This window comes from Euleptes europaea, chromosome 4 (assembly GCF_029931775.1).
Source record: "Euleptes europaea isolate rEulEur1 chromosome 4, rEulEur1.hap1, whole genome shotgun sequence".
Classification (NCBI taxonomy): Eukaryota; Metazoa; Chordata; class Lepidosauria; order Squamata; family Sphaerodactylidae; genus Euleptes; species Euleptes europaea.
The window spans coordinates 71,282,502-71,307,035 of record NC_079315.1 but is presented as its reverse complement, the minus strand read 5'-3'; the positions used below and the strand labels follow the sequence as shown (position 1 = coordinate 71,307,035).

The window sequence follows — 24,534 nt, the reverse complement described above, 5'->3', positions numbered from 1 at the left end:
AAGCCAGAACACCAACTTGTTTAACCCACAATGTACTAAAAATGGGCATCTTGTGTATTTTTATTAAAAATCAAATACATGATATAAAGTTGGTTGCAGCTAGTACTCAAAGCTGGTGGAACAGGGCAGCTAATTGCTAATGATGATGTTGGGGTGGGATAATAAAGTGTTGTATCAGGATTCTAAACTGAATTTATTTTTATCATTTAAAATTTGTCTGTTGGAACCTAATAAATAACTGTCATTAAGGGTTTATTGTGTAGAAAGGGTAATGCAATTGTTTTTCCAAATAGAAAGTCCCTAGTTAAATAACTGGTTTTAATACATTCCAGAGGTGTAGCAATAACAGGGTCCTGTGGTACCTTACAATTTCAATGCCTTTTTAAGCTATCAAAAGCGTTAGGCTAGAGCCCATTTCATCACATGCATTGGGTGAAGTGGCCTCTTGTTCATGAAAGCTTTTGCTGGAATTACAGGGAGTTAAGTATTTGAAAGATGGGAAGACTGTTTTGAATCGGTAAGTTAATCTTCAACTGACATATCCTCCAATGTATGTTACAATTGATCAATTTCTGGCCACATCTATGTGGGTCTGAGTAACAGGATTTAAATCCTGTGGTCACATTGTGGGTTGGGAAGGTTGGCATATCTCAGTGCTAGTTGTAGATAACTTGCATGTTCAATGTTAGTGAGATCTGAGCATTTAGTAGCCCTTGGACATTTGCCCCACATGTGAAACATGAATAGTAAGCTCCCAGCAGTGGTTTTAGGATTATGTTGTTGTTTGTATCTCCATATTCCTGCCTGTATAAAGGAAGCCACAGCGCCAGTTTGCAAGACCTGAGCAAGGATGTTAACGATGGGACGGTTCATAGGACATTGATTCATAGGGTTGTCATGAATCTGAAATGATTTGACAGTACGTAACACACGCATTCCTGATAGTTTAGCATATTTGTTGTAATTTTTTAACACCATGACTACTAAAAGTATTTTTAAAATAACCTATAATTGGTCTACATGTCCATGGATGCTCTCTGCTACCTGATGTTGCCTACTTATCAATTGATCAAGGACGTTGTACAAGAGAACTGAAATTCATTCTGTTCTCCCCCCCCCCCAACAGTCGCTGGGATGGAAAGCAACTATAGCACTTGATGCATTCTGGGAACGTGGTATTCATCCCAGTCCCTTGGGAGAGGAAAGAGGGCAGGATAAGCATGGAGATATGTTGCAAGAATTTTGTTTCAACTGCCTTCTATCACCAATCAGCACAGCAGTAGGCAGGAGTATTTTCAAACATCCTTACCATTTGAGGCAAAGTTGAAGCCAACAGCTAGAAAGCTTGTCTCATAAAGAAGCCAGGTTTTTTAAGTAGCTGAAGCCTCTACTGCATCAGCATCTCAACTAACTACATTTCTGATTTTAAATAAATGTTGTCTAAGTCAGAGCCTGAGGGCAAGTAAACGCTATGCAAAGAAAGCCAAAGACCTGGTAAATACCACATAGTTATAAATGTAACCTGATAAAATGTTCTCTTAAAAGAAGACTCTTGACAATTCTCAAAGGACAGAATTACTCATGTCTAAACCATCTTCAGCTACTTGAAATAAAGTTCCAGCTTGAATTTGTAATAATGTAAATTCTATTTTAAAAACAACTAGCAAAATGTTATTTAAATGTTTACAAACTTACCATCTGGCTAGACCACATAGGTATTATGAGGTTAGTCACTAATTTTTGTAAGGGAAGTGATCAAATTTATGTGTTCCTGTTTCAGTCTTGTGCACATGTGATTAACAGTCTCTTCCCTCAAATCAGCAGGATGTTTCAGACTTGAATTATTGATCCAGTGCTTTTGTGTACATCCACACTGGATTGCACAGACCATATTTAATGATGCCATCTGATTTGTTTGCCAGGTATCTCCAGGCATTACTCCAATTTACACATATTTTTCCCACTCACAATCAGCTGTATTACCATCTTTATTGTCTTTAAGCATAGCCAACCTAGGGCGATTGCAGCTAGAACTGTAGTTCTGCTTTCTTCCAGAGTTGAATTTACTGTATGAAGTTTGAGCCCACTGTGAGTAGATTATGGGGAGCTTTTCTAAGGTGTATTAATTCAGTCAATTGACAAGCCATATAGTTGCCTAAATTGTAATGAATGTAGGGAAGGCTCTAGTAATCTGGCTGATATTTTAAGATAAGTGCAAGCCTTTAAAATATGTGGTCATTCTGATGTTTTCCAGTAGGATGTGACTAAAGCGCAAATCAATAGAAATTCTTGAGCTTATGTACAAACGGTTAGTTTAGTGAAATACCTCCAGGTGGCAGTATTGTCAAATTACTGAAATGCAAACTCTGAACTGAGTAGTAGGGCATCCTCATTTTAAGTCTTATAGGTGTTCCATGAACAGTATGCAGTTAATGTGTAAATTAGCAGGTGCTCCAATCCTACATGTAATATGCTGTATTTGCAAACGAAGGCCATGCTTGTGGCACAGGTATGTTCTACCTGCTTTCTACGTAAACCGGGCCCAAGATGAGAATGAGGCCCGGATGGACTCAGCTTGTGGGAGGGGCTTCACTTGGTCTGATTTGAACTTATTCTTTTGCATCTCTCTTTCAGAAGGGGCAGGGGAGTCGTATGAAAGCAGTTCAGTGGCACCAGATTTGAGGAACAGCCTCATGGAAGCTTATGCTGGAATAAATTTTGTTTTATTTTAAGGTGCCACTGGATGCCTGTTCTATTCTGCTGCCACTGACTGCTATGGCTACTCATCTAGAATGGCCTTAAAACACTGGCCCAACCACAATCCAGGAGGACTGGGCCATGAGGGCTATGCTAATCTGGGGTCAGCTAGTATTAATCGTCTAGGGGGTAGTAAAAATTAGTTCCCTTTTACATTCACAGAACATTGATGGGTGTGTGTGGGGGGAAATTTTCTATAAATTAAAAATCTACCCAATAAATACTCAAGAGAAACAGTAAGACAAGTAGAAGGTTATTGTTTAGTTGGACAAGTTAATGTATATTTCACAAAGTCTCTAAAATGTTATAAGTAGTGAAACCCCCAGACGGAAGGTTACTCACTAATTGAAATCTGCATTCCCAGAACTTGTATCGTTAGCAAGGGTGCATACACTGAAGCTTCCATCTCCTGTTGTGACAACCTTGGGAGTCTATTTGAATGGTCAGAGCAAAACTGTCTCAGTGGGGCTTTTCAGTTCAGTGTGTGTTAACTAATATGGAGGAGGGGAATCAGAATTGGTTCCAAACCTCATTTTCTACCAGCAGCAAATGAGTTAGCTGTCTATTCCTATCCCTCCATCTCATAGCCAGTGTTGTTCCTGGAGCTCAGCAACTCCTACAGGGTAGCATTTCAGAGGGCATAGCAGGAGGGAGGCAAATTTTGTTTCATGAACAGCAAATTACCCCTCATAATCACAAGAGACCTGTCAGATTAAACTATTAACCACTCTAGAACTGTGGTGTTTTACAGTTAAGCTGATGCATGTGTTTTGTACAGCCTTATTTTGTTATGTATTGCACATCCTACTTTTCAGACCCGTTGTGCTGGTAAGCGTGTGAGCTTTGGTTTTTTGTCCCTTGTTAGTGGTAGTCCTTTTCAGTGAAAGCATTTGCGATCTAAGTTCACTTGAGAAGAGCTAGGTTTCTTGGCTACTTCAAGTGATCACCATATGCACGGCCCAAAGTGGAGTTGATGGCTTTTGCTATCAAGTGGTCAGCTGACTACTCCCCCCACTGCGTACTGTACAAATGCACAGAGTAAAAGAGGTCAAGTATGAAGTTTTCTCCAATGAGTTTGGCACTAGGATTCAGGCAGAAAACAAATGTCGCTATCATTTATTCCATTACTCTGATCTTCCTGCATGCAGTGTGAAAGTTTTCCTTAAAGAAATGTAAACATCACATTAGCGTCGGATATTATTCTTTATTTGTACGTGTTCTTCTAAATACATTACATCTTTAGCACAGGCTGGCTAAGACATACTAACTTTTCCAACACTTGCCAAGGGGAAAAAAAGACACATTTTAATCAAGTCCAATGAAGTTATTCGCAAGTGAAGGATAAACTGCTTCAAGGCTACTCTGAAGAGGTACACCCAATGTATGTAGCTGTGGATAATCTCACCCAACAAAGAGTAACCATCACTATGAAAGGCTGCTATGTTTTAAAAGTTCACTTGCTTTGCACATTTGGTTTCGTGATTTTCTTGCAGATCTATCACATGGCACCAAGACATGAACTACCTTACACAAAATTTATTCAGAGCACATAAAAATGAAATAGCAATAAAAGCCCGCAGCAGGCATGCAAGGTGGTTGGTCTACTGCTAAAAAGGTTAGCATTTTCCTAAACCTCTTTCAGGATGGCTTTAAATGCTGCACTTTTCTGACAGAATTGAACCCCACCATCGGTTCTAGTTAAGCTTTGATTGTGTTTCAGCTCCATGGCCCTATAGAAGAGGCTGACACAAATCATTTGCAAACTAGCAACACCCACTAAGGGCAGCTGCAGCAGATAAGCTGCGTCTCCATCGGAGGAGAGGATGATATTCCCAGTACAATGTTTCACATGGAACCGCCAGTGCCAGCACTTTTAGGCTCTTTCAACTGAACAGAAGGAACTTGACTGAGAAGTTTATAAAGTGTGCCCAGTCCAATGATGAGAGGGTTGTCTTCCTTAAGGGCACACTTGGTCTCTCCCCTTCTTCTACATGGAGTGCATTGTTATATAGCCCACATTTTTGTGTACTGACATGGCCAGCTTTCATGGCAAAGAGAGGTTATGCCGAGTGATGGAAAACGTTCCATGATAATCCGCCTGCTGTATCTATGAGAATCAAGTTACATAAAGGAGATAAATCCTCCTCTCCACACTTTTATTATGCATACTGGTCTAGATCAGAAGTGGCAGAACTGTCTTCTGTCATTATGGGGCAAAAGTATACTATGGAATTAATGGCCACAAAACATGACGACCGCTGGACACATCCATGGAGGTCAGGTTTTCCAAGAGCTGTTTCTTCACTTTTCCTAGCAAAGGCTATGGTTAGGACCCATATATTAAAATGTCACATAGTGAAACCCAAACGCAGAGATTGGCTACCGTCATCCACAAGTTTTGCTTGTGGCTTCCAAGAGCATTCAACTAGCTGGGGTGGAAAACAGTGCTGACCAAGGTGTTTTGGTATGAAACAGCAAGGCAGTTTTAAAAATATTTGCTCATGGACTGAAATAGTGCCCCTCCTATGAATAACAGGGGGCTTTGGGTTGGTCAATCCAAGCTTGTTGGAAACAAAGACTTGGAAAGACTGTTTTAGTTCTTTCTGATAATTCTGGGAGTATGATAACCCTGGCACGCCCCATGGCAATTGGTGAATGATACACGGAGACTGTTTCATTTTGAAGCAAGCAGGAGGCAACAATATACAGTCAGAGCTGCTTTTAAAAATAAAAAAGTCTGGCTTCAGAAAAAGATCATGAGCAATTTGGGAACACATTAATATTTTCCAATTAACCGTATTACTACCCCTTTCATGACATCGGACAGTGATTCTGTAAGTAAGTTGCTCTGTAAGTGATTCTCCCTGTAAATCAATTGTTTCCTGATTATGCCATGTACTTCCAATAGAAGACTAAGGCTTAAGGCCTGGAGTGAATAGTAATCAAGGCCAAAGAGCACCTGATCTGACGAAGGCCACATTATGAAGCCTCCACAAAGAGCAAATGAAGTTTCAGGGTACCCTTTTTGTTTTTTTTTGGGGGGGGAACCTTAGCTGGGGCCATGCCTGTGCTGCAGTATAACTGGGAGCCATGCTACAAGATAGCCATTCCACCCTGTGACATGAAGCAGGATGGGGCTCAGGGTATCGGGGCAACGCTCCCCTCTTAACGTTTCTCCTTTATCAGCAGCGACCCGGTGCATCCAACTCCAGCAAACAACTTTACAGTACGTGGTCGACAATAGCAAAGTGCTTTTCTCTTGTGTTTTAAGGACAACTCCCACAGATATATCTACTAAAACACTGCAAGTTACAAGTGGTACGCGCAACAATGAACAATATCAGCGGTTCTACACCGTCACCTGCCCTCACTGTTTACAACATTGTTGGGTGTGGGAAGGGGAGTACACGAGAACACATGCGACTTTCTGATCATTATTCCCTGCATATGCACAGGTGCACTCTCATGAAAATCACCATCATTACGTTTTGCCAAAAAACTGTATATTACAGCAAGAACCAGTCAAATATTAACAGACAGACATTGCATGCACAAAGTGTGATGGTCAGAGCCTGGGGGATATTTTGTTTAACTTTACGTTAACCGCAAGACAAGACATTACTGAAAGACCTTTCCTTGCTTAGGAGACAAATAACTAACCTGCATAAGCTTTAGATGCCACCCACTGCACTGGTCTGACATAAAAATGCTTACTTTTAATACAGCAAACTGCAAAAGAGCAAGCAGCTTTAAAAACACATTCCTTTATTAACTAAAAAAAAAAGTTTCCAAGGCAACATTATTCAAATCACTATATCACAGTCCCCAGTAATATCAAGCTGTGTAAGGGAAGTGATGAAGACACTTATCTTCCAGTTTTAGGTGCTTTTCTTTTCCTCCCCCAGTAGATTTATTGTTGCTTTTTTGGCTGAAACAGAAAAGAAAATCCATGATTTTCTAACAACAATGAGCACTGCTAAATAACCTCAAGGTATTGTACTACTGATATGAGCAGAGATGAAACTTGAAGGAGTCTGGCATCAACATTTTTAACACAGTGACTCGGGTAGAGATCATGTGGACAAAGAACATCTACATGCTTGTGTGTGTGTGTGTATAAAGTGCTGTCAAGTTGTAGTCAACTTATGTCGACCCACTAGGGTTTTCAAGGCAAGAGACTTCAGAGGGGTTTACCTGCCCCTGTGTAACAATCCTGGACTTCCTTGGTGGTCTCCAATCCAAGTACTAACCCTGCTTAGTTTCCAAGATCTGACAGTATCTAACTAGTCTGGGCCATCCAGGTCAGGGCACCATGCTTAGACACCATTTTTCTAAGCAGCTGGGTAACCAAGCTTCTGGAATTCTGCCATCTCGAAGGGTTAGTATGCCATCTTTTTAAAAAACAATACGCCGAGCATTTAAAATTTCTGCAGCTACAGCAGCTAAATTATGTAAGCAGCATTAATTATACAAATCAAGTTGATGCACATATAATTTGCATGGTTGGGTAGTCTTTCTGTGGCTGGTAATCATGTGAAAGTGCAAAGAGTATGTAAAGCAAGGAAAACCCCACTTCTGGTCACTTGAACACATGAAGCTGCACTACACTAAATCAGACTATCAGTCCATCACAGTCAGCATTGTCTACTCAGACTGACAGCGGCTCTCCAAGGTCTCAGGCAGACTTCTTTTGCACCATCTACTACCTGATCCTTTTAGCTGGAGATGCCAGGAGTTGAACCTGGGACCTTCTGCATGTTAAGCAGATGCTCTACCACTGAGCCATGACCCTTCCCCCACATTGTTTTTTGAGGTTTCACCAGGCATTGATCATAGGACGTGTTTTAAAGCCTCTCTCTGCAACCTTATAGGGCTAGAGACCATTTGCAGATTTGTGAGAAAGGAAACATGAGATTCTTGTGATGCAGAACCAACTTCCATGCTTACATGGTACACCCATGGAACTGCAGGTACACATAGCCCTGCACCTCATGAGCTTAATCTGCTTCACTGCTCAGGTCAAACCCAACACTAGACTAACTCTTCAAAGACAAGAAAAGTTGGTTGGAGGACTGAGGGTAGAAAGGTCTAGAGCAGCTTCTTCTAAGAACTATCCCAGAGAATTTCTCAGTGCACCACCCACATTATTGATTCTATCCAAAAGCATAGTCAGCTAAAAGACTACTATGAAAAAAAACCTTGAAGAAAGTTGTACATTTTGGCCCCGCCTCACCTTCTTTAGTAATTGTATCTGCTGTCTCTGAAGCTTTGTCCTTCAGATCCTTGATTACACTGTCCAGCTGCCCCTCGTGCTTCAGGAAGATAGGGCGGATAATTCGGTGGTACAGGAACTCTGCTCCATTTGAGGGACTTGGGGCCATGCACCATATCAGGAAACCGCACTGCACAAAACAGAGATCAGAGGCTGTGATCCTGCCAACCAGCGGTGGCACAAAGACATCAGATGTGAGCGCACTAGGAGGCCTTAGGCAAGCCAGTTTGTCTCAGTACCTACCTGCAACATAAGGATAGTACTGGCCTATCTTGTTGTAAAACTTAAAATTAAGATAATGCACATAAAGTTCTGAAAGAATATGTGAAATCGATCAAATCTGTTCCTTCAGTCCCTTCTCTCATAGTACAAGAGGTTGCTTTTTTAAGGTGAGTAGAGACAGCAATTCAGGAAAAAAACCCACACACATCCATTTGTCAATTATGGTATGTGATTAATCAAGAGAACATAATTGAGATTTTAGAGTGTTATAAGTAGGTGTTTGCCAGTGAACATTCTATGGTGGACAGTTGAAGAAAAGTGGCTGGTTTTGTTTGGTTGTTGGATGCTCATGTAGCGTGGTCAGGATTGGTTTTGCCTTCCAGGAGAGGAAGGGATGTGACAGAAATCATAACAGATATATTTAAATGCATTAGTGATAATAGCTGACTGCAAATGTCCTTGTGAATGTGGACAAACTGTTGCCTTTAAACTGCAATTCTGCTGCTATCTGCTGTATCCAGGAATGAATCAACAGTAGCCTGTCGATATGACCACAAAATGCTATCTATCTGGAAGCTGAGAGAAGAGCTCTTACTTTCTAGCCTGCAGCATCTTAAGAAAACCTGAATGCAACTTTAGTCCAATAAATTGGTGTGCATTGCGTGTGGGAAGTCAGTGGGAAGGCGCTGTGCAACTATAATCTGTATCATCTGCCACCAACCTTCTCTCTGTTGTGTTGCTGTTAAGGGGAAGGAATGATCAGGGATCATCTCAAGGGTCTTATGTGAAGATGAGGCTTCAACGAACTGCCCCAAGAAATAGTCAAGTGTGTTGAGCAGTAGGATGGTGAACCAGACTTTGTGCTGGTGACAGAGTACTGCTTTGTCCATAGGCACGTTCTAATCCAAGCACCAGTGGTCCACATTGGAAGAAAGTGGCCCAATACGCACTTCAAAGTCATGCAAATTGGCTCAGGCCAAATGAAGGGGAAACACATGTGCACACACCAAATACAGAATGGAACATGCATGTCTGCATGGTAGAAATTGCACAAGGATATAAAAGGAAGTGTACATGTCTTTGCGAGTAAAAAAAAAGTGGCTGCTCATGACAGAATGTGTGTATCTTAATTTAAAACTGGTGGCAAGAGAATATGTAGAGACTTCCCACCAACCACACAAAAAGGCTCCTGACTCCTGATATTCACAGCTCTGTAGACATGTCAGGTTCTACAGACCCAACTGGAACAGGGCACTGCTAGTATAAGATTTCACAACCCAAAGCACTTTTACTAGCTGTAAATAACTTATTTATTTACTATATGTAAATAAAAGCTTGCATGAAGCTATGATGTTCATATCTTTTCATCCTCTTTCTCCTCTTCCTCCTTATGGAATATTACTTAATCCTTATAATAATGAGGACAATTCTGCTTTGCTGCCTGAGCACACATGATCTTTATTCCAGGCACAAGCCAAGGCATTTTGTTCAGAGAATCTCCCTTCTCCACGAGCCCTGTCTTTCTTCCTGGAATCCTTTTCCTGTTCTATTTCAGAATCTGAATAACTGTTGTGGACCAATTTCACGGTATGCTTTAGAGATAATATGTGTTTTTTGCAAATAAAAAGACGTTTGGCTAAAGCCCTCAAAAGTATCAAAGCCGTCATTTGATAGTAGTAATTTCCAAGGTTTTGACAATGGGATCCACTACCATCTTTAGAGGCACAATCCAAGCTTAAACACTGCATCTAAAGAGCTGTTTGTGCAAATCAAGATGACATTTGGTGCAGTGAGAGAGAGAAAGAGAGAGGCCTCTAAGGAGTGATCTGGTATCCACTGAGAATTTCCACAAAAACTTTTTCTGGAGTGTAATGAGAACCAACAAACCTTCATCATGTAATAGAAAGGGAACCAGGAGAGAAAGATGTCAGAGAAAAACTCTGCTATGCTGAAGATGCCATACACCACCCAGTAGGTCAGCCACTGTGTGTCATCATCTTTGTTAGGACTTTCGATGGCCTTGATGCTGAAATAAAAAGGAGCCATCTTAGTATCACCCCCTTCCAACTACAAAATTCTAGGCTGCAGTTTTGCACATGACCTAAATCTGAGCAGCTTGTGTGAGATCATAATAATTTCACTTCACACACATAAAGAAGGGAAAAGGCTTACTTTCACAGTAGTTGCCTTAGATATTTTTAGCACAGTTTTTCCAAAAATAAAACAGTATGAATAATTCTCAAATACAGAGTTTTATAATACAGCCCACTGTGGGATAAGAAAATGTAATTTAAGTTTATTTGTATTTCATTCCTACATCAACATCACTTTTCTAACATCTGAAGGTGGTTTACAACAAAATAAACCAAACATGAAAACAGCCCTATAAGCCAAGCATATTATATAAGCAGAAATTAGGAATGTGTGTGTAGGCACTCAGAGGTAGCCATGATTATTTATGTAAACTCTATGCTTTCAGCCATGTGCATGATGGGGCTCAGATGCCAACAAGCAAGGACTGACAACAGTTTTCTACTCTATGCACATATAAATGCATATCTGCCTCTACATAATGTATTCAATTCCCTGAGATGAATGTGTGTGTGTGTTAAGTTTCAGCCAACTTGTGGCGACCCCAGAAAGGGCCTGTCAAGGGAAGTGAGAAGCAGAGGTGGTTTGCCATTGCCTTCCTCTGCACAGTCTTCCCTGGAGGTCTCCCTTTCCTGGAGGTCTCCCTTCCCTGGAGGTCTCCCTTCCAAGGACCGACTCTGCTTAGCTTCAGAGATCTGACAAGATCGGGTTACACCATGCCGCCTTCCCTCCCCAGAGATGAATACAGGCATAAATATGCAGATGTTCCCACTTGAAAAAGAATATTTAAAAGTCTACCCTTTAAAAGCATTAAAAAAGATGATAGTGAAAGACTTAAAATCATTGCCTACTATTTTAGTAACCAGAAAGAATTAGAAAATGGGGGCACAAGTACTGATGTTGTAACATCACATCATAGTGGTGCTTCTGCTGGAACCTACTTTTGGTGTCCCAGAGTTACCATGATCTACAGGCAGGGCGGAAAGTATTCCCTCTGCATACAATGCTATAGTCTTTTGAGTAACTGTCTTTGGATCTATTTCGGTCTCAGGTAATAGCATGAAAGGGCTCTAGTCCATGAACTCTTATGCCACAACAACTCTTATAGTCTTCAAAGTGCTCTAGGAATTTTTTGCTATTGCTACAACAGACTAACATCTGGATCTATTTGTATGGATGGGAGAAGGGATTGCTTCTCTGTTATACGCTGGAGCTAAGACCATGGCAACACAACATATTATTTTCACCAGTGGAACTATACTGATTCACAGGATCAGACAGAAAGGCTATAAATATTTCTCAGTACATTTACTTCAAAGGAAGTTCCAGTGATGTCACTAGTTCTTAGACTTCAATGATAAGCAAACCATTTAATAAGGCTACATTCCTCAAACCTATGAAGATGCCTTACAGTGAGCCATATCATTGGTCTATCAAGGTCAGTAGTGTCTACTCTGACTGGCAGTCACGAATGCTGGAGATGGAAACTGGGACTTCCTGCAGACAAAGCACTGTGTTCTACAGCGTCATGGCTACTACACCAGACACAAGTATCAAAGGAATCCCAGTGAGAACATACGCCTCCTTCCACTCACCTAAATAGCCACACCCATTCAAGTGGATGACTATTCTCCTTATGGGCTTTCAAAGCCAAAGCAGCAAACACATGCTGTTGCCCCTTAAATATGACTAATTTATCATTCACTTATGTCAGATGTTGAAACACAGAGTTCAACACTAGACAAAAGCATGGAATTACACTGTTCGCTACTGTTAGCATATATTTTAGAGGGAACCCCAGCGCAAAAATGAAAATAGATCTTACCAAATTCTCACGTGACTGAGAACACAGGAAAAAGGGATTCAAACACATCAGACTGAAACAAATCAATACATTTAAGGGTGTGCCATTAGTTGTATTAAACTTTTAAATTAAACGTTTAAGCAACAGGGCTCACTTCAAAGAAATGTGTTAAAGGCTAGTTGCACATCTGTACTGTTGAACGTTTCTCAAGATGTTTGTTGACAAGTGTAGGATTTGTTAGGAAATTCAATAGTTCCTGGCCATTCTGTCCAAACAACTTTTATGCTTCTGGATAACCATCATGCAGCTATCCTGTCCCCAAAGCACTACGGACGGTGATGAGAATCCCTACTCTACTGATAGGAACGTGTTGAAAGACAGGGAGGAACAGGCGGAGTTTTCCACTGTTTCAGAGGCCAGAAAGGTGGTTGGAGTGTTACTTGTTTGCTACCTGGGTCAAGCAGTAGCTGCCTTCAGGCAACGCGGCTACAACTGCACAACCACCAGAGCTGGAAAGCCTCGTGGCCCAAAGCAGCACCATGGCACATGAGTGTCTGGCTCCCCTTTCTGTATCTTAAGGACAACTCATTCAGCTACCTCCAAAAGGGGGCAAAAGGGCAAATTGAGAGCCAGCTTGGCGTAGTGGTTAAGAGCGGTGGTTTGGAGTGGTGGAGTCTGATCTGGAGAACTGGGTTTGATTCCCACTCCTCCACATGAGCAGCGGCTAATCTGGTGAACTGGATTTGTTTCCCTACTCCTACACACGAAGCCACCTGGGTGACCTTGGGCTAGTCACAGCTCTCTCAGCCTCACCTACCTCACAGAGTGTCTGTTGTGGAGAGGGGAAGGGAAGGTGATTGTAAACTGGTTTGATTCTCCCTTAAGTGACAGAGAAAGTTGGCATATAAAAACCAACTCTTCTTCTTCTTCAAATATTTTAAACTTAGAGCTGGCTGAGAGGTCATTTTCTCAAAGGGAAGAAACAAGTACGAATGCTGGAAGACATGAAATGGTGGCGCTGGGCTTTGTGGATCCATCATGGGTGCTCTGCAAGTCACACGCTGCAGACTTGGGCCTTCGGTTCTAAGTGATTTCATGAAGCAGATAAATCACAATGGAGGGAATTGGATCTACTGACTTTGTTTTCATTCTGGTGAGAGCTCCGAAACAGTTATTTCTTCTGCAGTGATGCCAGCTTTCTGAAAAGTGAGGCTGCTAGATCAAAGTGCCTCTGCAGGCTAATTGCCTCAAACCTTGCCAAACCTCAGCTGTCACACCTGCGCTCCTTTATCACCACATTAAGCAGGAGATGGCTGGGTCAGAGGTCATGGAGCATTAACAAAATCTACTATCTAGTTTATTAAAAGTACAGGAAATTGTGCATTTAATTATTTTGCTTTACCCATATATTTTTCTGTCACACTCCGCTTCCTGCTGCTCTGATTCATTAGCCTGTAAGTCTGTAGCAGGGCTTGACTAGTACCATATTTTACATTTTTGTTCAAGGGTCATATGGTTTTGCTTTCTGCACGTATATAAAGCCACATGGCAAGAAGTCATACACCCATAGCTGAGTTCACAGGCCCCATGTTGCGGTGCGATTTACAGAACTTGCTCATAAGGTGTAAGTGAACCCTGTATTTCCTGACAATGCTAATGCTGGGATGGGGGGGCATTTCCAAGGGGACACGAACTGAGGGACACGAAGAGGTGTTTATTATCCCTTCCCAGGTGCTTATCCCTTACAAGCATCCCCCCCCACACACTTTTAAACAGTTTCCTCCCCCAAGAGTTCATGTGGTGTACCAAGGGGGAGAGAGAGCTACCCAAAGATAAGACTGATAGGTCTCTTGTACCAGGAAGGAGGAGGATGAGGGTGTGCCGTTTTTGTTTGGTTTGTTTTTTAACCAGGTGAGAGCTGGGTTGTGTATGTTACTCAGATCCATGTGAGAGGTGGATCTGGATTTGCGTTCGCTTTCTATTTTCCAAGACCCAGGTGACAGGTGGGTCCGGAACGTTGTACAGTGAATATTAAGTTTGGGCGTGCATTTTTTGTTCCTTTGCCTTTGGGAAAAATGTGCTGGAGGAAGATGGGATGGGGTGAGAGATGATGCCGTGATTCATAGTGTGTGGGGCAGGGGAAGATATGGAGGGGGGGAGAGATAGTGGACAACTGTTGCCCTTCCAGATGAAGTGATGTTGGTAATCGTATCAACAACCCACTAGGATATAATATCCTGCTGCTAAATGCCAAGTCAGTCACAGGAAAAACAGCAGCCATCCAGAGAGTGCTGACCTGGCGTGTATCACTGAGTCTTGCTTGGGGAGGAGCTAACCTCTCCCAAGTTTGCCCTCTGGGTGATACATCAGCATAGGTCTGGCAGACGGGGAGACGGTGTATAAGGATTCTATCGCCCAAGCATGATGCCCCATCCAGGACATTACTGGTTTTGACACCACTAACCTAATGTTGGGATGGATAGACAGGATGAGTTTCTGTTAATGTACTGCCCACCCCGCTGCCTAGCGGTCTCCCTACCTGAACGGGCAGTTGCACGCCATGGTTACATCTAGACTAGATTACTGCATTGTGGCCTAAATGGGGCTGCCCTTGAGAAGTGATCAGAAACTTCAACTGGTGCAGAATGCTGCAGCCAGAATGCTGACTGGAGTGGGTAGTAGTGACCATATCACTCCAGTCTTGACCCATCTACAGTGGCTCCCAATTTGTTTCCGGTATCTTCAGATTAGAGGACACAGAGCTGACTGCAGAGCAAGCCATGCTAACTGTGATACGATACAGTACGCTGTAACTGTAGGGGCTTATTTTAAATCTCAGGGGCTTAGTTACATGACAGGAATGTTTATGAGGTTGCAAAGCATACCTGCAGACATTATGAAGGCTCCCAGCTCAATGATTCACAGCCATAGGGAGAAAATAGATTGTGGATGATCATTTCCCTCGGAGGTCACTTTTACTCTAATTAGAAGGCTGGTCTCAAAAGCTTTTAGGTTCAGATTCACGTGACCAACAGGCAAAAAACAGTTTGGCTCCCCTTTGTACTCTTTACTTACCTGCAGTAAGGAATGAGGAAACCCAAAGATGCTTTTGCCTGTCCAGCAAAGCAGGAACCAGCTTCAGCTAGCCTTCTGTTGCAGCCTAGCATAGGATTGTCAAAAGGCCAGGAGAAAAATGTCCTCTCCCTTTAGTAGAGAGACTTAATTGAATGTCATTTACCAGGTGATGTTATTTATCACCATGCCATGAAAAGCTTCAGTGGCCCATTTCTGCATATTAACCCTCCATTACAGTGACAGGGCTTTTTTTCTCCAGACCTGTTGGTAACCCTAGCCATGGAAAAGGTCATGCAGGCACGGTGCTCCACCAGCCCATGTGCTTCTGCAGGCAGCAGCTGCTTGGCCCCCCAGCAATGTGAAGAGAGTTCTTTCTGGCGGTCTCCAGAATGGATGCTACTAACTCATTCCGCCAGGGATGCTGGAAGTGCCAATGCCAGCAAAACAGTAGTCTCTACCACCACCACCACCACCGTTTCTATAACAAGCTCAATAGAAGACCAGCAGTGATGAGAAGTTCCAGACCTTAACATATGAAGTTTACAGTGCAATCCAAAGTAGCTACACCATTCCAAGCCCATGTATTGCGACATACTTTGTGTACCAGCTTTTTGTTCAGATCAACTAAGAATTCGTTTTCCCCAAATGTTCTGTCCTATTTTTTAAAACTGTATTTAAAGACAAGAGGCCCTGACCTGGATGGCCCAGGCTAGCCTGATCTCAGAAGCTAAGCAGGGTCAGCCCTGGTTAGTATTTGGATGGGAGACCACCAAGGAAGTCCAGGGTTGCTGTGCAGAGGAAGGCACTGGCAAACCACCTCTGTTAATCTCTTGCCATGAAAACCAAAAGGGGTCACCATAAGTCAACTGCGACTTGACGGCACTTTACACACACAAAGACAAGAGCCTATAAATGGTTTCCCTTTGGGAGCTCTATGCATTTTATGAGCATTTATATGTTTTGTGCCTTTATGTACTACATGACCGTTCAAAGACATTTGGCTTTGTCTGATCATTTCAGGAGGATCCAATAATACAAGTTTTAAAAACAAGATGGGTCATGGAAAGGGATTTTTTCATGAAACCTTGAAAACCACAAAGGCGAACCAGATCCATCTTAAACAGCATCCTAAAGGCATAGGTTTCCCATCACAGTTCTCCTCCCATCCTCCCCTTACAGTTTATTCTGTTTTACATAATTTAATCACTAACAAAATTACTTCTACACAGTACAGGACTAATTATGATGGAGTGTACTTATTTTGCATAGGAGAGTCCTGCCACTCCTAGCCCACAACTCTAGTGCAAAAACTGAACAATAATATGTGAGAGGAAAAGGTACGGTGTGGCAGAGAGCTGCCTACCACTCAGACTCACTGCCCTCTCTAGTCACACAGCTGAGCAGCAGGTAGTATTAAAACAGCGGCCTTCAGGCTGGTTCTCTCTTCCAGCTGGGATGTGGCTGCTCTGTGTCAAGGGAGGCACAGAGTAATTTCAAATACTTATGGGGGGAAAGGTGTAGCTCTCACACACGATCACAATGAGTCAGAAAGACAGCAGCACAAGCCTTGCGGTTGCGCCGCTTCAGTAACGAAGCCAGGCTCGGCTTGTTTCTACCGTTTCGAATGGGCAGAAGGCCCATTTGCATGCAGAGATACCAGCTGCGGGCAGAAAATGTCTGTGCAGTTTCTCCCTCAGCAGAGCCAACACAGCATAGCAGCCAACGCAGGTGAGTATACTTCCCACAGCCTTCTGCTGCGTATGAAGCAAACATTGCTGCAACTCCCCAGCAGCTTACCCTTTTCAGTCCTTAAAAAAAAAACAATACAAACGCCCTAATGGTAAAATCAGCTGAAAAAATTCAGTGATGGCCAGCTTTATTATGAAATTGCAAAAGTATCAACATCATAGAGAAGGAATGAGCAAACAAAAACTAAGAGTACCTATTATTAAGAAGCTAGAATACTTTATAATTAAGGAAAATTATTGTAATGTTAACAAATTTTTATATGATCACCCAGAACCTGTTTCTTTGTTTCTTTTATGTTTGTCTTGTATGGTATTGTTTTCTATTTTTCTATGTATTTTTTTGTTTTTTATTCTTTATTCCATTTGTATTATTTATGGAAATCTTTAAAGACGCACACAATAAAAACACTCTCTCTTAAAGCTGCACCATAAATCTGGCCTTCTCAAACAGGACCAAACAATTACTCCCAGAAAGAAAAAACAGTAATTATGATGGGCAAGGCCTAATAAACCTAAACTTCCTGGAGACCAAGGCTGAAATCTTTAGGAAGACACCTATTTTGGCATTTAGACGTTTAGTGTCCTGTGTGTGTGTCCATGTGTGCGTTTTTAAAGAGAAACTTACTCTTCCGCTTTAATGCCTTACATGCAATAGAGATTTCATTGACTTTTCACACATAGATTAATTACTCTTTTCCCTCCCGCCTACTAATTGACATGTCTTACTACTCCTAGGCTGAGAGTTTACAAGCTGCGTCCTACACACACTGGATCTTAGGCAAAAGGCTGAGAAGCTATGTTCACATTCTTTGCAGCCTGAAAGTATAAAATTGCTACCCACCACTTTATCATCATGTTTAAACCACTTCCTATCACTTCAGGCAACATCCTAGTGAAGGCAGCCAGTCTTAGTGTACAAGTTAAAAATCAAATTAAATCTTGCAGGATTTTTACTACTTGATGTACCAAAGCAACACTGAAGTAAGCCTGAAAACTTGTTAGGGCAGCACCCTCCACCCAGCATCTGCAAGACAGAGGAAGATAGAGCTGTATACCAATTTACACTTAATAGAAATCTAATCAAATTGTTTTATGATATATTTTACAGAATGTCAGCCACCTCAGGTGCCTCAACTACAAACAGTCTAAATAAATAAATAGGCTGGAGTTGGAACTTCAGCCTAAGGCCATTTCTGCACAAGTTATCTACTCTGGGTTTAGCTCTGTTGGGATGTGGATATTTTCCTGTTTCCCTACAGCATCATAGTGCATTTATACAGCTTCTGGGGGTTCACTGTCCCATTTTTGCACATGAGTAAATATGTCAATACAACTCCTCTTTTATTACACATAGGATCTCTTTGTGACTTCTAACAGTTTCTATACAGGACATAAGTGAGTTTCCTCAGTTCTGCTGTACACGCAGATCAGCTACTCTGCGCATGCAATGTTCTTATCATACATAGAAAACTACTGCTGGACCGATATGTGCCTCTGGGAAAGCAGTATTAAAAGATTCTTATCGCCCTCATTCACCTCACAGAAGCTGTGATAGTCAATACCAACTACAGCAGCCATGATGACCTGATTGCACTATGAAGGAGACACTCGCCTCACTCTGCATTTTAGTGCAATTCTTGTTTGAAATGCCTTCTTTTGCTACTACTGCTGTGTCATCCTAACAAGAGTTACGTCCTTCTAAATCCATTACGTCAAAGTACTTAGAAGGCCCATTACTCTGCTTAGGAAGGCACTGTTGGTTTACCAAGGATTTAAATTTTGACTTTCTCTGGCTTCTACTGTGCTTTTACAGGAAATCACTGACGTGTCCAACCACAAAGACAGATAGCTGCTCAAACTGAGAAGGCTCATAAAATATTTCAAGGGCATGATTTGGGGGACTGGAAGAACTAAATGAATCGGCTGGATGTAAAAGGCTGATGATATGAGCCTCCAGCAGAAAAGGGAAGAGGAAGGAGTGGTTTTGCTTTATTCCCCTTCTTGCTTCCCCTCATGCTGTGCGGCATCTTGTTCACAAGTGTTCCCCAACAAGCAGAGGGAAAAGGCTGGAAAAGATCCAGTCCACCAACTCCTTTAACGAGTTTTCCCAGAGGATCCAACCCATTTATTGTGCTCTTTTATAACTGCTGTCTGGCTAAGAAATCTGAAGAAAATGGCGGGAGGGGTTCCCCTCCCGTGCTTGACTTGTCCTCAAATATCTTCCAGTGGTCCCACTGTGGACCACATGGCCATGTTCCTCCCATGAGTATGCAGACTGCAATAAAGCACACAGCCAGACTGTGCCCACATGCTGGTGCTGCTGGGCTGAACCAGCACCTCTGCACCAATGGTGTATATACTGCTACCAAGATTTTTATGATGGGGGTGGCACCTTCTCAAGTTGCCAGCATCACAAGAAATCTCTGTAGGTGCTTATAAACCATCCACCTGGGGGTGCTAAATCAAACAAACAGCACTTTTGTACAAGCCCCAGCTGTGAGCTTTCCAGCTGGCCTAACAGTCCCGAAACGCTTGTGTGGGCACCTGCATCGTGTGCAAACCAGCCCTCCATGATCTCTGTGGCTCAGTGGTAGAGCCTTTGCTTGGCATGCAGAATGTCCCAGGTTCAATCCTCAGCATCTCCAGTAAAAGGGACTAGGCAAGTAGGTGATGTGAAAGACCTCTGCCTGAGACCCTGGAGAGCCGCTGCCGGTCTGAGTAGACAATACTGACTCTGATGAACCAAGGGTCTGATTCAGTAGAAGGCAGCTTCGTGTGTTGCATGTGTTCCCTTTGTTTCGTTTTGTAGACCCTTCTACCCTTTTACACAATTCTGCTATCCCTGTTCCTACGCACATTTACTGAACTACCTTTATTAATATTATTCAGAGCTGCAAATTCAAGAATGCGCACAAGCCTCTGCTTCATGAGCACAGTTCACAAACATGTAACAGGAACAGTTTTGAAACCACTAGCATGGCTTAAAGCATATCTGTAATACAACACCAGGTATAATGAAGAGGAAACATTACATTTGGTCATTTGGGACAAGAGAGGAGGAAAGAATCACTTCACACTGTGTTGGTTGCCTTATACCAGGTAACTCAACTGAACACTTCATTATGTGAGGTGCAGACATGGCCCAACTATATGCCAAGGTTGGGACTCGGTCGCCCTCAGTGGCTGCAGCTGCTGTCGGATCCATTGTTGAGTCTTGGGGCTAATGTAGCTTCAGAATGGAGAGGAAAAGGGTCTGCAATTACTGTTTTCTTCCTCCTCTTCCTCTCAGCAGGCATCTCCCTTGCAGCCTGGAGAGACCCCGTGTCCTTCCTCCCTGGGGTGCAATGCCAGTTCCTTTTAAATACCCACTTGAACAGCGCATACTCAGTAAGAGGCTCCAACTTCTTGCCAAAGGCATGATTCCTCAAGAGTGCAAGGCCAAAGTGCCTGTCTATGCAATCTTTAGGAAGCCCGGCCCTCCTCTCCCGGATATTGAGTGGCTGCCCATTGCCACAACCGGTCACACCATTACTTCCAGATCTGCCCAGCTAGCCAAAGGCATTGCCCATACCCACATACTAATTGTCAGGCCTGCCTGTGGCTCTGACCATCCATTTGCCAGGGGGCTGGATGGAACCTGCCATGCCACCTGACGCTGGGCGGGGGGAGGGGAGTATGTCCAGGATTGAGCTCAATGCCAATTAATATTTAAAAAATCACCTAATAACAAGGATAGGAGTGACAGGAAGAGAAAACTGAGGTGTAGGCATTAATAGGCCTAATCCATTCTAAATGTACCACTTCATTACAATATGCATGATGACTGGAAGCTGAATGTGAGAACTCACTGTCTTGAGAGAAATCTTGTTTGAAGCACTATACAGAACTATGATGGCACATTCACACATGCAAATTACGCTGTGGTCGACAAACTATTAACACAAACTTGTGGAAAATGTCTATGTTCACTACAGGAACTGGATCCTTTCAAAGACAAAAAGGAATTACAGCCAAGGTGAAGGTTGCCAAACTGCATGTTAAGATGTCACAATATTGCAGTTTACCAAGGAATCGGTAGAGTTACATCACACCAATACCCGCTTCAGTATGGAGCAATGGCAAGAGTAAGATACCGCTTATACTTGCAGTGTATGGTGTTCCTTTATACAATCTAGCATATCAGTCACCCAGATTTAAAGTTCTCATGATACTTACTCAATGCAGTGTTCCTTTGTTTCAGAGTAAGATTTTTCCAGTAAAACTTGACAGACTTTTTAGTACATAAGGAGTGGCTCTCGTCCTAATCCATACCAGCTGTTACCAGCTGCGAGCCTTTAGTCATGATCCCATATGAAGAAGCACCTCATGTCTCAAGAACTGTTACAGGTTTCTATTCTAATGGGCTGTACATCCTGCACAGAAAGGCAACAAAGCTAAGCATTTGTAACTCTTTTGTTCTCCTCTGCAATCAAGAGAGCTTAAAAGTACATAGCTCTGCATTGATCATGTCAAGCCAGATGTTCTAAGATGACTATGCATGTATTTGAATATCCTCTTGGATATTCCAAAGCAGAACAACAGGAATGTTTATAGAAATACAGCCAATTGCTTCATCTCTCAAAGCAAGACTGACGTGGTAACTTTTCATTCTGTACAGGGTGGGTACTTTTAAAAGCTTTCTGGCGGGAAAGATTCCTAACTATGAGACAATAAACACCATCTTCATCCTAAAACAAAGATATACCAGCTTACTTCTCTATGGGTTCTTTCCCACATTATATGCGCTGAGAATTCGGTGTCAGGCTCATAGCGTAAGATCAGCACTTTGGGCAAAAGGTCCTTCTGAGTGCCCAGCTCTAAGGATGCCAGAGTCCATCCTGAAGGAGATCTGCCATGTTTTGACACTGCTTTAAGATTAAGCCTGAGTAACAGCCAAACCCTACCTAATGTGACTGTCTGGCAGCAACGTGCAACCAAGTATAAATACAAATAGCCCTAAATGTGAGATTTCTCTCTAGCACACTGCCCACTCCCTCCACAATGATCTGAATCATAGAATCATAGAGCTGGAAGGGGCCATACAGGCCATCTAGTCCAATCTCCTGCTTAATACAGGATCAGCCTACAGCATCCATGACAAGTGTTTGTCCAGCCTCTGTTTAAAGACTGCCAGTGACGGGGAGCTCACCATCTCCCTAGGCAGCCGATTCCACTGCTGAACAACTCTTACTGTAAACACTTTTTTCCTAATATCCAGCCGGTACCTTTCCGCCTATAATTTAAACCCTTTATTGCAAGCCCTATTCTCTGCTGCCAACAGGAACAGCTCCCTTCCCTCCTCTAAGTGACAGCCCTTCAAATACTTAAAGAGAGCCATCATGTCCCCCCTCAACCTCCTCTTCTCCAGACTAAACATTCCCAGCTCCCACAGCCTTTTCTCATAGGGCTTGGTCTCCAGGCCCTTGATCATCCTCCTCGCTCTCCTCTGCACCCGCTCCATTCTGTCCACATCTGCTTCTAGAGCAGCTCCCAACATGCAGCAAGAGAAAAAAAACACTTACGAGATGTACGCAGGGTAAGCAAAGCCGATCAGGTTGCAGAGCAGGGATGCTCCATAGCCGAACACCAAATAAATGGCCAGCACACCAACAATGGCTGTCCCAAGAGAAAGGAAAAACAACAACAACCAGTCAATGGGGAAAGGAGGCCTAAATGCAAACACACACACAACCTAAGGCAGGGCCTGGTTACATTAAAGTTGGACGCGTTTTCTTAACTACAGAAGAGAGGACGGAAGAGAGCAAATCATCTTCCACCAAGCTCAGAAAGCAAAAAGAAAGAGTCGAGGCACCATTTCCTGCCCTTTACAGGCCAGTCTATTAAATGCTAGTCTGGGGGGTGGGGGGGTCTGGATCGAGAGCGGGGCTAACCTGTCATGCTGAAGGGGTACATGGCTCATCACCCAGGCAAAGGGAGGCTTGAGCCCAGCTCGGACACGTCAGCTCCTTTATTACCATCCGGCGGGAGTCACTCTTCTTCCCCTCCCCGTTTCACTACAAGCTCCGGCTTCCCTCCAGGCCACTAGAAGGAGGGAGGCTTCTAAGGGCGTGCGTGGGGGCTTAAAAGGAGGTGTCTTCACAACATGGCTCAAGAAGTGTGGCGAGCAGGATAAACTGGCAAAAATGGATTTTACTATTTTAATTAGTGAGTTATAGAAACTAGTTTTAATAGTTTTATATTTTACTGTTAATAGATATTTTTAAAACTGTGTAGACGCTTCTTCGGAAGTCGGGTGACGGGTCACTTGTTAAGGCGGGTGGAGGGTCGAAGGGGTATCTTTTTGAACTTTATAGTGAATGTACTAAGAAGTATAGATAGATACTCTTTTGTATTTTCTTTTTTTAAAAAAATTCTTTATATTATTATTATTGTATTTGTTTTATGTTATAAAAATTAAAAAATATATATAAAAAAGGAAGAAGTGTGGCGAGCTGAAAGCCGCCTCCAAGGAGCGGAGGAGGAAGGCCTGGGCCTACTGAAACCAGGGCCCCTGCTGCCTGAGGGGCTGGGCGTCCCACGCCTCCTCCACCCCCCACCCCCCATATGCGTGTTTACCCATCAATATGGCGCCATCGCGCCAAAGAGACAGGTGCGGGGGCCTCCGCCGCCGCTCCCTGGGGTATTAAAAAAAGTGGGGGGGGGCGGGTTAGACGTGAAGGGGCTACATTTCAGATTGGGGGGGGAAGGAATCCCCCAAGGAGCGCAGCGCTCTCCTTGCGCCTCTTTCTAAAAAGCGGCCCCGTTACCCAGCCTGCCTCGGCCTCCTAACCCATCCCGGCTCCCCCCCCCCACCGCGCCTCGGAAATCCTTCCCCTCCGGGGCCCGTTTCGTGGCCATCGCCGCTCCCTCGGGCCATCCGGCGGCCGCCGGGGCCGGGGGGTGGGGTGGGGGTGGTGGTGGTGGGGGGGGGGTATGACGAGGCAGGGCCGGCGAAGAGACTCACCGAGGGCGACGTAGGACCTGCTCACCCCGGTCCTGCTCTCGATCTTCTCGAGCACGCCGGTCAGGCAGTTCTTCTCGTGCAGGAACTTGTCGAACCGCTGCCTCATGGACGCCGTCATGGCGAGATCCCCCCCACCCGAGGCGCCCCGGCTCGCCTCTAGCCCGAGCAGCGCTGGCCGCAACGGCGATGCAAAAGCCCGGCCGACGTGCCTGCTTGCTTGCTTGCTTGCCTGCCTCCACCGCCCCGCGCCCAACCCGGACCTGCCTCGGCTGGGGAGGGAGAGGAGGGAGGCGTCACGAGCCGCGGCGTCACGGGAGGCGCGCGCGCGCGCGCTCGCTCGACGCCGGCGCAAAGCCAGCCCCGGGCCGGGCCTCGCGCTCCCGCACAGAGGCCGCGCCCGGCGGGGCTGCTGTCGCCTGAAGCTGCCGGCGTCGGACAGGCGGGGCGCGCGGCTGCCTGCCGCCGAAGAGGAGACGGCGGCAGAACTCAGGAGGCTTGGGGAGCGCGTTGCGGAGTTGAGCATAGGCCATTTATGCGGGGTCGGTTTTGATGCTCGCTCAAA

General features: G+C 43.9%; 1 protein-coding gene and 1 non-coding gene across 2 annotated transcripts; both read right to left on the bottom strand.

Moving 5' to 3' along the window:
- Positions 1-6,501: 6,501 nt before the first annotated feature.
- On the bottom strand, positions 6,502-24,090 carry REEP5 (receptor accessory protein 5). The gene is made up of 5 exons (XM_056848200.1): positions 23,973-24,090; positions 22,531-22,624; positions 10,139-10,277; positions 7,991-8,159; positions 6,502-6,685 (listed from the first exon to the last, which is right to left on the bottom strand). Exons 1-5 carry the CDS (start codon positions 24,088-24,090, stop codon positions 6,636-6,638), a joined length of 570 nt encoding a protein of 189 aa, XP_056704178.1. The 3' UTR covers positions 6,502-6,635.
- TRNAV-AAC (transfer RNA valine (anticodon AAC)) lies at positions 7,478-7,547 on the bottom strand. The gene has a single exon. It is a non-coding gene; the product is annotated as a tRNA-Val (tRNA).
- Positions 24,091-24,534: the final 444 nt, after the last annotated feature.